This window comes from Anarhichas minor, unplaced genomic scaffold (assembly GCF_050575085.1).
Source record: "Anarhichas minor isolate MPS153535 unplaced genomic scaffold, ASM5057508v1 ptg000073l, whole genome shotgun sequence".
NCBI lineage: Eukaryota > Metazoa > Chordata > Actinopteri > Perciformes > Anarhichadidae > Anarhichas > Anarhichas minor.
Genome location: NW_027466519.1, coordinates 620,088 through 631,942, shown reverse-complemented (window position 1 = coordinate 631,942; position 11,855 = coordinate 620,088). Strand labels below are relative to the sequence as shown.

At 41.5% G+C, this 11,855-nt stretch overlaps 2 protein-coding genes across 2 annotated transcripts; both read right to left on the bottom strand.

Annotated features, from left to right (window-relative positions):
- Positions 1-4,248: 4,248 nt before the first annotated feature.
- noc4l (nucleolar complex associated 4 homolog) lies at positions 4,249-8,184 on the bottom strand. The gene is made up of 15 exons (XM_076079668.1): positions 8,021-8,184; positions 7,738-7,864; positions 7,512-7,618; positions 7,208-7,315; positions 6,885-7,028; positions 6,656-6,758; positions 6,479-6,513; positions 6,339-6,389; positions 6,145-6,256; positions 5,938-5,998; positions 5,653-5,763; positions 5,343-5,506; positions 5,080-5,162; positions 4,775-4,888; positions 4,249-4,626 (listed from the first exon to the last, which is right to left on the bottom strand). The coding sequence occupies exons 1-15, from the start codon at positions 8,171-8,173 to the stop codon at positions 4,507-4,509; spliced, it is 1,593 nt and encodes a 530-aa protein (XP_075935783.1). The 5' UTR covers positions 8,174-8,184; the 3' UTR covers positions 4,249-4,506.
- Positions 8,185-9,259: 1,075 nt separating this feature from the next.
- pus1 (pseudouridine synthase 1) lies at positions 9,260-11,645 on the bottom strand. The gene is made up of 6 exons (XM_076079869.1): positions 11,336-11,645; positions 10,849-11,075; positions 10,630-10,767; positions 10,384-10,486; positions 9,578-10,284; positions 9,260-9,474 (listed from the first exon to the last, which is right to left on the bottom strand). The coding sequence occupies exons 1-6, from the start codon at positions 11,397-11,399 to the stop codon at positions 9,442-9,444; spliced, it is 1,272 nt and encodes a 423-aa protein (XP_075935984.1). The 5' UTR covers positions 11,400-11,645; the 3' UTR covers positions 9,260-9,441.
- Positions 11,646-11,855: the final 210 nt, after the last annotated feature.

Below are 11,855 nucleotides of genomic sequence, written 5' to 3'. Positions count from 1 at the left end.
TAGACGCGTTGCTCTCGTAGTGAAATGGTTTTTCGCGCGTGACATGAAGCCCTGTGAGACCGGGGTCCAGGAACAGATGGAAACTGGATCGGGCAGAAATGTGCAATGACTCCTTTAAATATGCAAATAGCTGAAGGCAACGTGTCATTTAACTACCCAACAAGCTGCTACCTCTACAGCATGCTGTGGCCGGGCTTTTCTTCTCAAGTTTTAATGTTTGATGTGTTTTTTAAGAAGCATGCTGTCCTCTTCTGGCCATATGGAATAAAAGGAAAAATCCAAACATGTGGGATGGTGTTATCGGTTGAAGACTTTCTCTACACCTGCTGACACACGTCATATGGTACGTTCTCCAGGAAGCTAACAAAATAGATTTTGTATGGATGTATTGTGAAATATAAAAAAAAATAGCTTATTTGATATTTCACTTCACGGCCTGAGTTCTTCTCATTGAGCCACTGCAATACTTCTGTTTTTGTGTTTTTATCCCCATGAAGAATATCAGTCAAGGATTGAAATGCCTTTTACAATCTATCTTGTTGGTCAGCACATCTAAACCAGGACAAGGCAGGCCAGTATAGGAAGATTTAAAACCACGGCAGCAGACAGTTGTTCATTTGTTAGGGTCGTATAAGGTAAAAGATTATTGAAAACAACGGATTTGTGGTCAAAAACACAAAACTCTCAACTTTAAAATTCATAAACTTCTTCTTCTGCTTGTGTGCTCTACAGATCAGAAAATAGATCTTCCCAGTGATAAGATTTTCTATTTTTTGAGCTTGAAGAATTCAAGTGTAGGGCTAAATATTAGGTCAAAGTTTGACTTGTTAAACTAAAAGATTTCACATCACAATGAATGCCACTGCAAAGACCTACATCTGTGTCCTAAAGAGTCTTTTGGAGAAGGTGGTTGACAGACTCCAACAGGAAGTCTATCATGAAGAGCGGAGGAAAGTCTAAAAGCATCATCAAATGTTGCGTGTAATGAAGATCTATCAGATTAGGTTGAGCAGATGTTCCTTTTTTCTAAGGACAGTCCATAAATGTGGTGCTTTATCCCCAGATTCCCTCCTCCCAAGTGGGCTAATAACAGAGGAGGCCTGTTTTATGTTGGTAACAGGATAATTTAATCATGACTAGTAGTATAAATTAGTGTTAGTGGGCAAACTTCCCCCTCCTGGTACTGCTTTCATGTCGTAGCAGTAGTAGCAGCAACACAGGCCTACAGTACGTGGTACCACAGATACCTTGCCCTTGGTGTGCAGGTGGTGATGCTGTATGTTTCTGGCAGCAATCATGGCCAGCTGTCTTTGGATCCACTGTAACTCCACCTGAGACCGCCTCAGCAGCTCCTCCATGTTAGCGGCGGACATGTGATCCCGCATCACCTGCAAAACCCACACGACCAAGAGATTACGCACGCTGCAAACCTCAAGCATACACTGACTGAACCACGCACGCAAACAAAACCAACACATACAACTGAATGTGTACAAAATAAATGTACTGCAAGCAGATGTACACACAGAAAAACATGCATACACTACACTTTCATGTACAAGTACATTGGCATTTTGACGGGTTACCAAATGCCTTTTGTATTTGTGCGTTTCTGGTTAAGATTTGTACTTTAGTGCTGAACTTCTGCACGCACTTTGTTACTCGTGTGCAGTTTCAAGTAAATAGCTCGACAATTCATTGTCATTACATCATCTTTAAACAAAAATGTACAACTGCACATGCAAACATAAACACAGAAAAGCATGCAAACGTTTCATGACACTTACTGTACAATTCCTTCATCTTCTTTCATTTAAAAACACATAACTTGTTTGTTACTGCAAGTATATAGTCGATCCCTGACAGCAACAATGTCCAATTTTAAACAGTGCATGCCACCTGCATCAGTACGTCGACATGCATGTGTAGGTGCTGACTGGTTGATATATACATATGTGTGCCCATGTGCATGTGTTTGAGTGTGTTCATTGAGAGAGAGAGAGAGAGAGAGAGAGAGAGAGAGAGAGAGACAGACACTCGGTTACATAACAGAGGATTACTGTATCACAGCAACACAATGACAGGGGGGAGCATGGAAAAAACATAAGATTTTATCAGTCAGTGCTAAATCCCCATCTATGTTTTCCTGTTTTGTACCTTTGCATGCATGCGCGCACTGTATCCATATAAACTACTATATAGTGACACGTGGAAGGTTAAGAAGGTTAATGCTGCTTCAGGAGATTGGATTTATCTGACTCTACTGCTGCATCATAATAAATACTCAAACAGCTGATTTCAGTCATCTGCGTTCTGTCTTTTAGACTAATGCATGTATTTTGAACAAAAGCAACTGCAGAACAAGATCACAGTAATGAAACAAAATTGTGATACTCAAAGTGCTTTTTTGAGGGGGATACTATCAACAACAGACAACCGACGGAAAAAGAAGAAATACGGGTGATTTGTTTTCGACCAGTTTTTTCTTTGAAAAAAGAAATACTGTCAAATGAATCAGCTCCCTCTTCCCCGGTCTCTCTTAAAGCCTCAGCCAACTGCTCAAACAGCTTCTCCGTGCTGACTCACCTTGGACAGCTTCTATTTCCTTGCAGGGGGGGACTGCTGGACGAGGACAGACAAAACAACAACAACATCACGAAGCTCAGGAGTCCTGCAGATTTATGCAGAAATGTCCCACCCCACCAAGCCATCTATGAAGCTGCAGTGGTAAGCATCTCACAGATGTATTAAAGCAAGAGGAGGGTGCTGTGCGTGCCAGGCTCCAGGCCTGAATGGGGGTTTTCATTTGCCATCTATCTATTAATTATTCTATTAGCCCATTACTATGAATCATTTACCGTAAGTATGTCACCTCCCTCTGAAGAAGAGCATTACTATTGTGATGCCATGTAGTTAATTCTGAGCATTATTGTTGTGCTATTAACACTTTAGCACATTCCCAATTAGAATTAGCGGGGTACAAACAAAAAAGTTCCTCTTTAAAATATATTTGTATATAGCTTTAAATGGTTTTGGAGCTCTGCATGTATCTAAAGCTTATAATGCATGCACTTTGTCTGCAGTGCAGGAGTTTCTGCAACTGGAGAAAAACTTCATAAGATTGCAGTTTGCTAAAAAAGGACAACGTATATCTAAGAACATGATGTTGCACCTGCAACACTGTAAACCTTAAATGTTAATAAAAAATCCTATTTTTGGGGGGGGTGGGGAAAAAACTGTCACTAATAACTTTGAAAGGTTGCGTTTTACCCATCCATGTGAGCTGGTCGGTTGTCCTCATCCTCTTCACAGTGACCTTCCTTTCTGTTGGCTTCTCACTTTCCCGATAATAATCCTTAAAACATTTCAAAAACATTAAAAAAATAAAACATGCATGGATGCTGTGTATCGCTGCACTACACATACGCATGTCCGTCTGTAAGTAACATTACGCGTTTGGGACAGCTTTACACCCGACATGACTTGCTCTTTACGCACAGAATCTCAGTTATGATTCAGCATTTTCTCTCTCGCGGTGTACATGTACCCAAGGCTGCCTGCTGTTTGACCATATGGCACACTTAACGAGAACATGAAATATGAACTGGTGACGGGCAAAGAGCATTTAAGGCTAACCTCGCACATATGGGGACAGACCTGACCTCGTGCTTGTGTAGCGCTAACGTTAAAGGTCCAATATAACGTAAGCATGACCCCGATACTTCCCGGCAACACATTAAAGTCACGGGTTGATTTGCACAACAGAAAGCACCCTAAACACACACCTGGTCCATTTCACTTTACCTGATTAGCTCTTCGCAAGGCGCAGGACCCCCTGCCCTTAACCTGAGTGCAATCAACCTGGATAATTGAAAACACCTGCGTGGCTGTGCAGGGCTTTTGTTTTCCTGGCTACTTGAGGACAGGAGAACTCCTCAACACTAAAAATAGGCTACTAAGCACTGTAGAGCTGGAAAGTTTGTTAGTCTTTGTCAAGTCAATATTATTTATACAGCCCAGTGTCACAAATTAGCCTCAAGGGGCTTTACAATCTGTGCTGAATAGATAATCGCTATCTTTTGGCCCCGATTCAGAAAAAACTACTTTATAACAGGGAAAAACTCCATGAATGAGAATTTAGGCCATACAATACTCAAACTTGTACAGAAATTAAAATGGGAGAAAAACCTTCAGCTTCCCATTCATTTGTAACCAATTTCTTTAAAAAGTCCCAAAAAATGTGCCAAATACAAACCAAGAGATTTATTCACCATGATTTTACTGATACACAATAGTTACACATCAAAGACATCAATAGTCATGGAGAAAAACATAAAAACAACTCCAGGTTGAAGGCATGTATGTTGTTCTTGCTGCTGGTCTCAAAGATAAGTCTGTTCTCACTTCCTGTCCGGGCCAGACGGCTATAAACGGTCACCTTGACAGATGAACTGGTCCCAGATTTGTATAGCGTGTAAGAATGCAGGTCGCTCATTTTTCCTTGTTTTAATCCAGACAGAAGTGCTGTCCTAACACATTTCCCCCTCCTTTTAGTAACTGTGTGGCAGTTTCAAACTCCAGAGGGACAGTCTTGATCTGAGATTTCTTCAGGTCTCTCTCCATCAGCTAGGGATAAGAACATGGGACACATTATTCATGCTACTCAAATGACTATATGAGGAGGAGTATTAGCATTTATTAGTTAGCTTCCATTTAGTTTATTTATGTACCAATAGACAATAGTGAGTAACTGTTGTCTAAAGTGTGACATTACCTCATATGTTGTTATCTCCAGCACCTCGTTGATGTCCTCCTCTTTTCCTGACAGAGGTGTGTTGATGGACCCAGCAGCTTTGGCCACATCTGGATGGTAATGCTTCTGCAGTGTCTGCAGGAAACGAGAAGAAAATAATTGAAAATGAGGTATGCTTCCATTAAGTTAGATTCCTAAATATATATGATATTCCTTCATCTTGTTTTCCAATCAAAACCCTTGGCTGTCACAAGTCACGGCTCAGTTAAATTCAGTGTCATGGAGGATTTATTTTGGAATCCAAAACCATCCCATGCTGTACACACCTTAATCTCCCACAAGCTGCTCTCTAAGGCACGGCACTGGGCAGGATCCTCTTCGTCCATTAGATACGGGTCCTCCACGGGCTCTGTCATTATGAATAGAAACAAACCTCTACATGTATCCTAACATGCTTCCTTGGATTGTGCATCACAGTAAAAATTCTTACAAGCTGTGTTAAATATAACGAATCGGACTGGCAATCTAAAACCCCTGACATTTTGAAACTGGTGAAATTACAACCAAAAAGAGAGTGACTGCCGCTCACCATCCTGTGTGCTGGGCTTGTGAATAAGGACTCTGCAGGATGGGTGGCGCCGGATCAGGTTGTAGATGAAGGGCAGCACTATGAGGAGGGCTGTAGGCGGCGCTGTGAGAGCCAGGCGAGCCAGGCGTTTGGCAAACGCAGCCACGAGGTACACTGGCAAGTGGCTGGAGGAAGGCACAAACACATATGCAGCAAATGTTACCAATGCAATATATATAAGCTTTTTGAGATTTTCATGGTCGTACAGTCACCTTAAATCAGATTATCACATTCTCCCTAAACACTTTTAGTGAAGCATGAATGTTCTTACCTGGAGCTAAGGAAGAGGTTAGCGAGGTGGAAAAAGCGCGCTCTGTACTTCACATGGAAAACAGAAGGCTCAAGCAGATTATACAACTTCTTGTAGAAATCCGGGTAATCTCTGCAAGCACACACAACATATAGTAGAGTAATTATGCAATTCAAACATCTTTCAGTCTACTGTTGTCCTTTATAGATTCAGAATGGAGCCTCATGTTTCTTCAACATGTTACTGTCATTAATGTGACTTTTAAAGTAGCCAAATTAATTGTTGTTTTTTTCATGTAATACTCACAGGTTGTGTTGATGTATGAGGACAAAAAGCCCATTGAGGGCCAGCAGGCTGATAGCCCCACCTGTTCAATAAAAAAAATGACAGAATATCAGGATTACCAGCATCGCCCTATGTAAAAATATAATACCCTCGTGGTTATTTTAAAGCATTCATTGTCACATGAAGATGCTGAAGTACTGTCACCACTGAGCCACACGCACAACTTACCGACTTCATAGGCCGCGGTCAAGAAGTCGATCATCAGTGTGGGTTTACTCAAGTTGGGCAAAATGGAGACATGGAGGATCACCAAGATCTTTTTATACATGCTGCTTGGCAGCTACAACAGAGAGATGAGATGGCACAGTGAATACATTTTAATATAAAACATTTAGATTGTGCAGTCAAGGTTTCTATAATACCTTATACTTGAGAAAGCCCAGCCACATCCTCTCAAAGGCACGCTTGTGTTCCTGTTGTGAAGTAGAACATTTAAAATCACATTCGGGGAAATATCTAAGTTAAGAAATGTGAACGGTGGATTAAAAATATTTGTACTTGCATTCAGTTTAGCAGCTTTCCAGTCCTCGTGATTGGCTAGAAAAAACAACAACATCAGTTTATTAATGACATATAAAAAATAGCATTCATGTACAAAACTAACAAAAACAGCCTCTTCTCCCCACACAGAAGAAACTAACGCTGCAACATTGTGGCGTTGACAACAAGCAGGTCTCACCTTCCTGTTTGATCATGAAGTTGGTGAGCTCCGACTCCTGGCTTGGCATGCCGATGTTGGACATGAGGGTGAACACGTTGTTCTGATACACAGGCACCAACGCCTGAGAGGAACAAGACAAGCACACAGCATTCAGCGCACCGAGTAATATTTACTAAATAAAAGAAAAATGGGACAAGGAAAGTAATAAACAAGCTCAGCAACAGCAGATGAACTAAGTGCCCCCTACCCCTTTGTTCATGACTTTGGCCACATTCTCACGGATGGAACTCATGACATAATAGCGTACGTCCTCCATCTCAAGGAACTCGAAGAACCTGGAGATCAGCAAGTAGTTGTCTGTTGTTTTGGTCAGCAGTCTGTCCACCACTGCCTGATGATGAAATAATAGAAAACATCAGAAGGCGCCTGACAAAAAGGTCGGATGATTTAAAAAAAAGAATAACTGCCTTATTTCTTGTCTTGGCAAACAAAATGGGGAAGTCACACAAAGGAACAGATAAAGTATATTCATATTCCCACCACTGACGACCAGGTTGTACGACATCTTACCTGGATGAGTTCTCTGGGGAAGCTGTAGTGTTCACTCCAGTCTAAGTCCTGGAGGGGATGATGTCCTTCTCCTGCAGCAAACTTCATGAGGCAGCACAGAGCACTCTCCTGTATTCAGACAGTTTGTATTAAAAACAATTAAAAAACACACAATGCAACATCGGAAAGATAACAACTAAACGACGTATAGCGTTGGCAGTCCTGAGCTGGTATGCAATGTACAGTACACAAATTACTTGACTCTCCTTTTCATCTGCAATCACATTTTTACAGTAAGAGCAGCATGGTTGTTTGTGTGTGTCACCTTCACATCATGAAGCTCATGGTTGAGGTGCTCAAGCAGCATCTCCACACAGCTGTTGTATCGGTGTCGCATGAACATGCGGTACTTCTCTTCAGCACTCAACCCACCTGAAACAGAAAATATACACATATAACGTTACATATAAAGATATGTGTGACCATCTACCTCGTAACTAGGGTTAATTGTAATGTACAATTATTATTATTAACCTAGTAACGTTACTCACCACTCAACGCCTCCTCCTCCTCCTCTCCAGGCAGTTTCCCCAAAAACAGCTCTTTCTTCTCCAACAAGGTGCAGAACAATTTGCTGCAGGCATTGACGGCATTGACAACATCTTTCTGTTTTTCTGACTGCAAACGGACATGGAGAATAAAACACACGTGCAGTGTATGGTGTTAGTAACCAAGAGAAGCACGTTAACATCCTACCTGGTGTCAATAAAGCTAGCTAACCAGCATGTATTCAGCTGGGTCCTACAACAGTGTTACTTAGTTGCGTATATTCACCTCAAGGAACTCGAGGATGTCGAAAACGTCGTTGGCATTTTTTCTACTCTCAAGTACATTTTCAACTTTGGTATTAAGGTCAATTTTAGCTCTTTTTCCACTTTGTTCTGATGTTTTCGCCGAAATCACGTTGCGTCTTTTGGCCGGCGCCATGATTATTTGGTGATGCTGCGTTCAAGTTACTTTGTAGTAATATGAAACATGAAAGATATTACTACAAACATCCTGGAACTTCCATGTGAACATCCTAGAAATTTTGTTTGTGAATAATTTAAAATAGTTACAGTAACGTCTGTTAAATATCACCATACAAGGAATTACGTAATATATAAATATACTATATACGACTATTGTGCATAGACGGGCGGCAAACATACTTGAGAAAGGAGTTCTACTTTCCTATAACTCCAAAGGTCAGTGAATGCAGCACCAGTCTTGATCACTCAACTGATGTGCCTCCTAGTGACGGGAGGCTGAAGTCCTGGTTTAGGTTTTAACACAAACTAACTTAACCACTGCTAGGGTACAGATGAAACACATTGTATTACACATTTAGTGACTCTCAGCCGAGTTCTGTCGACACATTACTTTTCTGATCAAAACATGATTTTTTTTCCATACAATACACTAACTGTATGATCTAATCAAATAGATTCTGTCCCATGTGTAAACATCATCTTCACTGCTCCTGCAACTATGAAATAAAAGCTATATACCATTTGTGATGTTGACTTTCCTAGCTCAATACATGACAGTGAAAAATGGACTGAAAATAAATAAGTCTCTTATTCCATTCCGACAGTTATTAGTTTTATTAGCACAATCTAAGGTTTGCTTCACGGTGATCTTACCAACGCCAATTGGTAAATAACTTTCAACAAAAAGCATTAACTGGCTTTACAAATTTAAAGAGACAAGGCCAAATAAATAACTGCTCACTAAGATCTTACAAAATATAGACACTTGATTTAGCTACCCTCATATTAGCTACAGCTGATCTTTAAAATACATTCTTGCGTGGGAGCTGGACAGTGGATTTTGTCCCAAATCTTACAGTGGAGTTGAGGTGAAGTGCATATAAGAATGTGAGTATTGCATTGCAAAAAATCCAAACCTATCCTTAAGATTCTTCTTACAAGACAAAGACTCAAACAGCTAAACAACCAACACTAATGGAGCTGAGACACATTGGTAGAGGGCATGATCCAGGGACAAATTAACACCAGGAAACACTCAGGGTACAATAAAGAACAGAGGTTTTTATTGTTGTTTGTTTAATAACATTTGTATAAGAGAAGCAGAATTTAATATCACAAAAAAAAAGTAAATTTTGGAAGATATAATAAAAAGAAAGCTAATTCCCAACAAAAGAGAGAATATTTAGTTCTGAAAACATCTCTTCTTTCAACTGGCAGAGTGACCTAATCCGAGTCATTTCTTAAATCTGCGTTGTCCTGGGGGAAAAGGAGAGAGCAACAATGAACAAAATGATATATTTTAAACATCAAACATCATGTTTTCAGTACATATTATTACTCTATGGTGGCTTCCAGATACCTGTTTCTGGTCCTTATTGTCTTGTGCGTCAGTAGCTGAGGCTGTAGCTTTGAAGTCATGGATGGGAAGTGTGGACATCCAGCTGACCATGGAGCCCTCCTGACACTCCGTCTCAACGATGGTGGGGTAGATGTGAGCCTCCTTGAAGCCCTTGATGGCCTCCTCCTCGCCGCCCCAATCCAGCCGCTCGTGCAGCCCGTCCCCGCCGAACCGCTTGTTGTACCGGTCAAAGTGAACCCTTTCCAGGACCAAGCCCAGTCCCGGAGCTTTGGGAACATCCACCTTATCGTAACCCCAGCTACGCTCCACCACCTCCTCCTTCGCGTAGCCCTTCGTCACCGCAATCACCAGGCCGATCATCTTCCGGATTTGGTGCAGCATGAAGCTCTGGCCTCGTACAGTGATCACAGCGAACTGTATATTGCTGTTGATAAAAGGCTCTCCGCAAGACATCTCCATGATGTAGCGGCGGGCACTGGGGTCGCTTGGAGCCTTCTGAGAGGTGAAGTTGTGGAAGTTGTGGGTGCCTTTGTAGAGAGCAAACAGAGCGTTCACCTTCTGGAGTGTCCCGGGCTCGAGGCGAAAGGCTGCTATGTCGCCAGTATCATAGTCTTTTGGGGAAAAGGCCACTGTTGGAAGCATATAGGCGTATGTACGAGCATCACAGTTGTTTTTGGAATTGAAACCTTGGGTCACCCGTTTAAGACCTGTTGGAAGAAAAAGGAAGAGAAAAAATAATTGCAGAATGTTAAAAACCATCTCAAATTCCAATCAATAAAATGTAATTATTAGAACCAATGTCTCACCGAGGATTCTGACCTGCGGTGGCAGATGCTCGTTGATTTTTTCAACGATGTCTTCAATCAACCGCAGCTTTAGAGACACCACTTGGCCAGCAGCAGACACACCCTGAACAAACACACCAATAATAATGACGCATGCAAACTCACATCGCGGGGCACAATACAGTGAATATTTCACTTTTAAAAATGGCCGTGTTGGCCTTGTGCTATGACAGGTACTCCTTCTGGGATGTCTGCACAGACTCATACCTTATCTGTTCTGGCACATCTTTGGAAAGACATCTTCTTCATCTCATCGCCATGGTTTTCAGGAATGCAACCGGATTTAATGAGTGCAGTGACCAGTTCATCCTCGATGGTCCGAAACTGAGAGGTTCCGGGATTTCTCTGAAACACAGAAAACACACAAATTTAGCAAGACGTAAAAATAAAAAAGTGTAGGAGAGGAGAATCAGCCAGAGTACGAACCTGCATGCCATAGTATCCCTTTCCAGAGTATCCCACGAGGAGCACCACTTTCTTTTTGGGATATTTCTTTTCATCTTCAGCTTTTTCCTCTTCTGCTTTTAATTTCTTTGCAGCCTGCACCTTCTCAGCAGAGTCCTCGTTTTCCTCGTTGGCTCTTTTCAGCAGCTTGGCTGTCTGCTCATCCCTGGAGCCTTCAGTCATCATGCAAAGCGACTTCCAAGGGCCACCTGTGGAGAGACCAAGAAATAATCCGTGATCAGGATCCTCAATCCGTGATCAGGATCCCCTGTGAGTTACATGTCCTGTTCTGTAAGGTTAGCTGTGATTGTGACGAAGGACGCCATTACATGTTGCACAAACATAAACACGGTAAGGAGATAAGTCTTGCGGACAAAAAGGGTATTTCAAAAAAAGCAGGAACACACGCAATCACGGCTTGCACACCGAATGCATTCACCGGCACGTTGTCTTGGATATGTTCGCTTACCGTTTCTGTCTAACGTCAGTCTGTTGTTAACTAAGGCACTCAACAGCGGTCGGATTTTAAACATGTCACGCTAAGCCATCATGCAGCTAAAGGATGCAGACTGGCATGTCAACCGAACTACGGAAGCTAACGCGGAGCGGAATATTCAGATACAACCAACTTCCGGTTACGAAATATAAAGCCTCCTAAAGACGTAACTCTGCCTTGCAAAATTCATCAATATATGTAAATAGAATGCAAACTGTAGCTGTGTCTAAGAGTGCTGTAATAGATGCGGCAACATAAACACATGGCCAAAGTTAACTTTGACCCCTGTGGTAAATATCGCGAGACTCGCGTTGTTCTCGCTTTTGCATACGTAATATGAGTACTTTAAGTCATTTATTTAAAAGAAACAATTTCTAAAAAAAAATAGAATAGAAGAAAAGAAAAAAGAAAAAAACATATGATTTACATGGGAATTTTTACATCCACTTATATGGAAAATTCAGTATTTTATGAGGTATCTTAATGTAGGCAA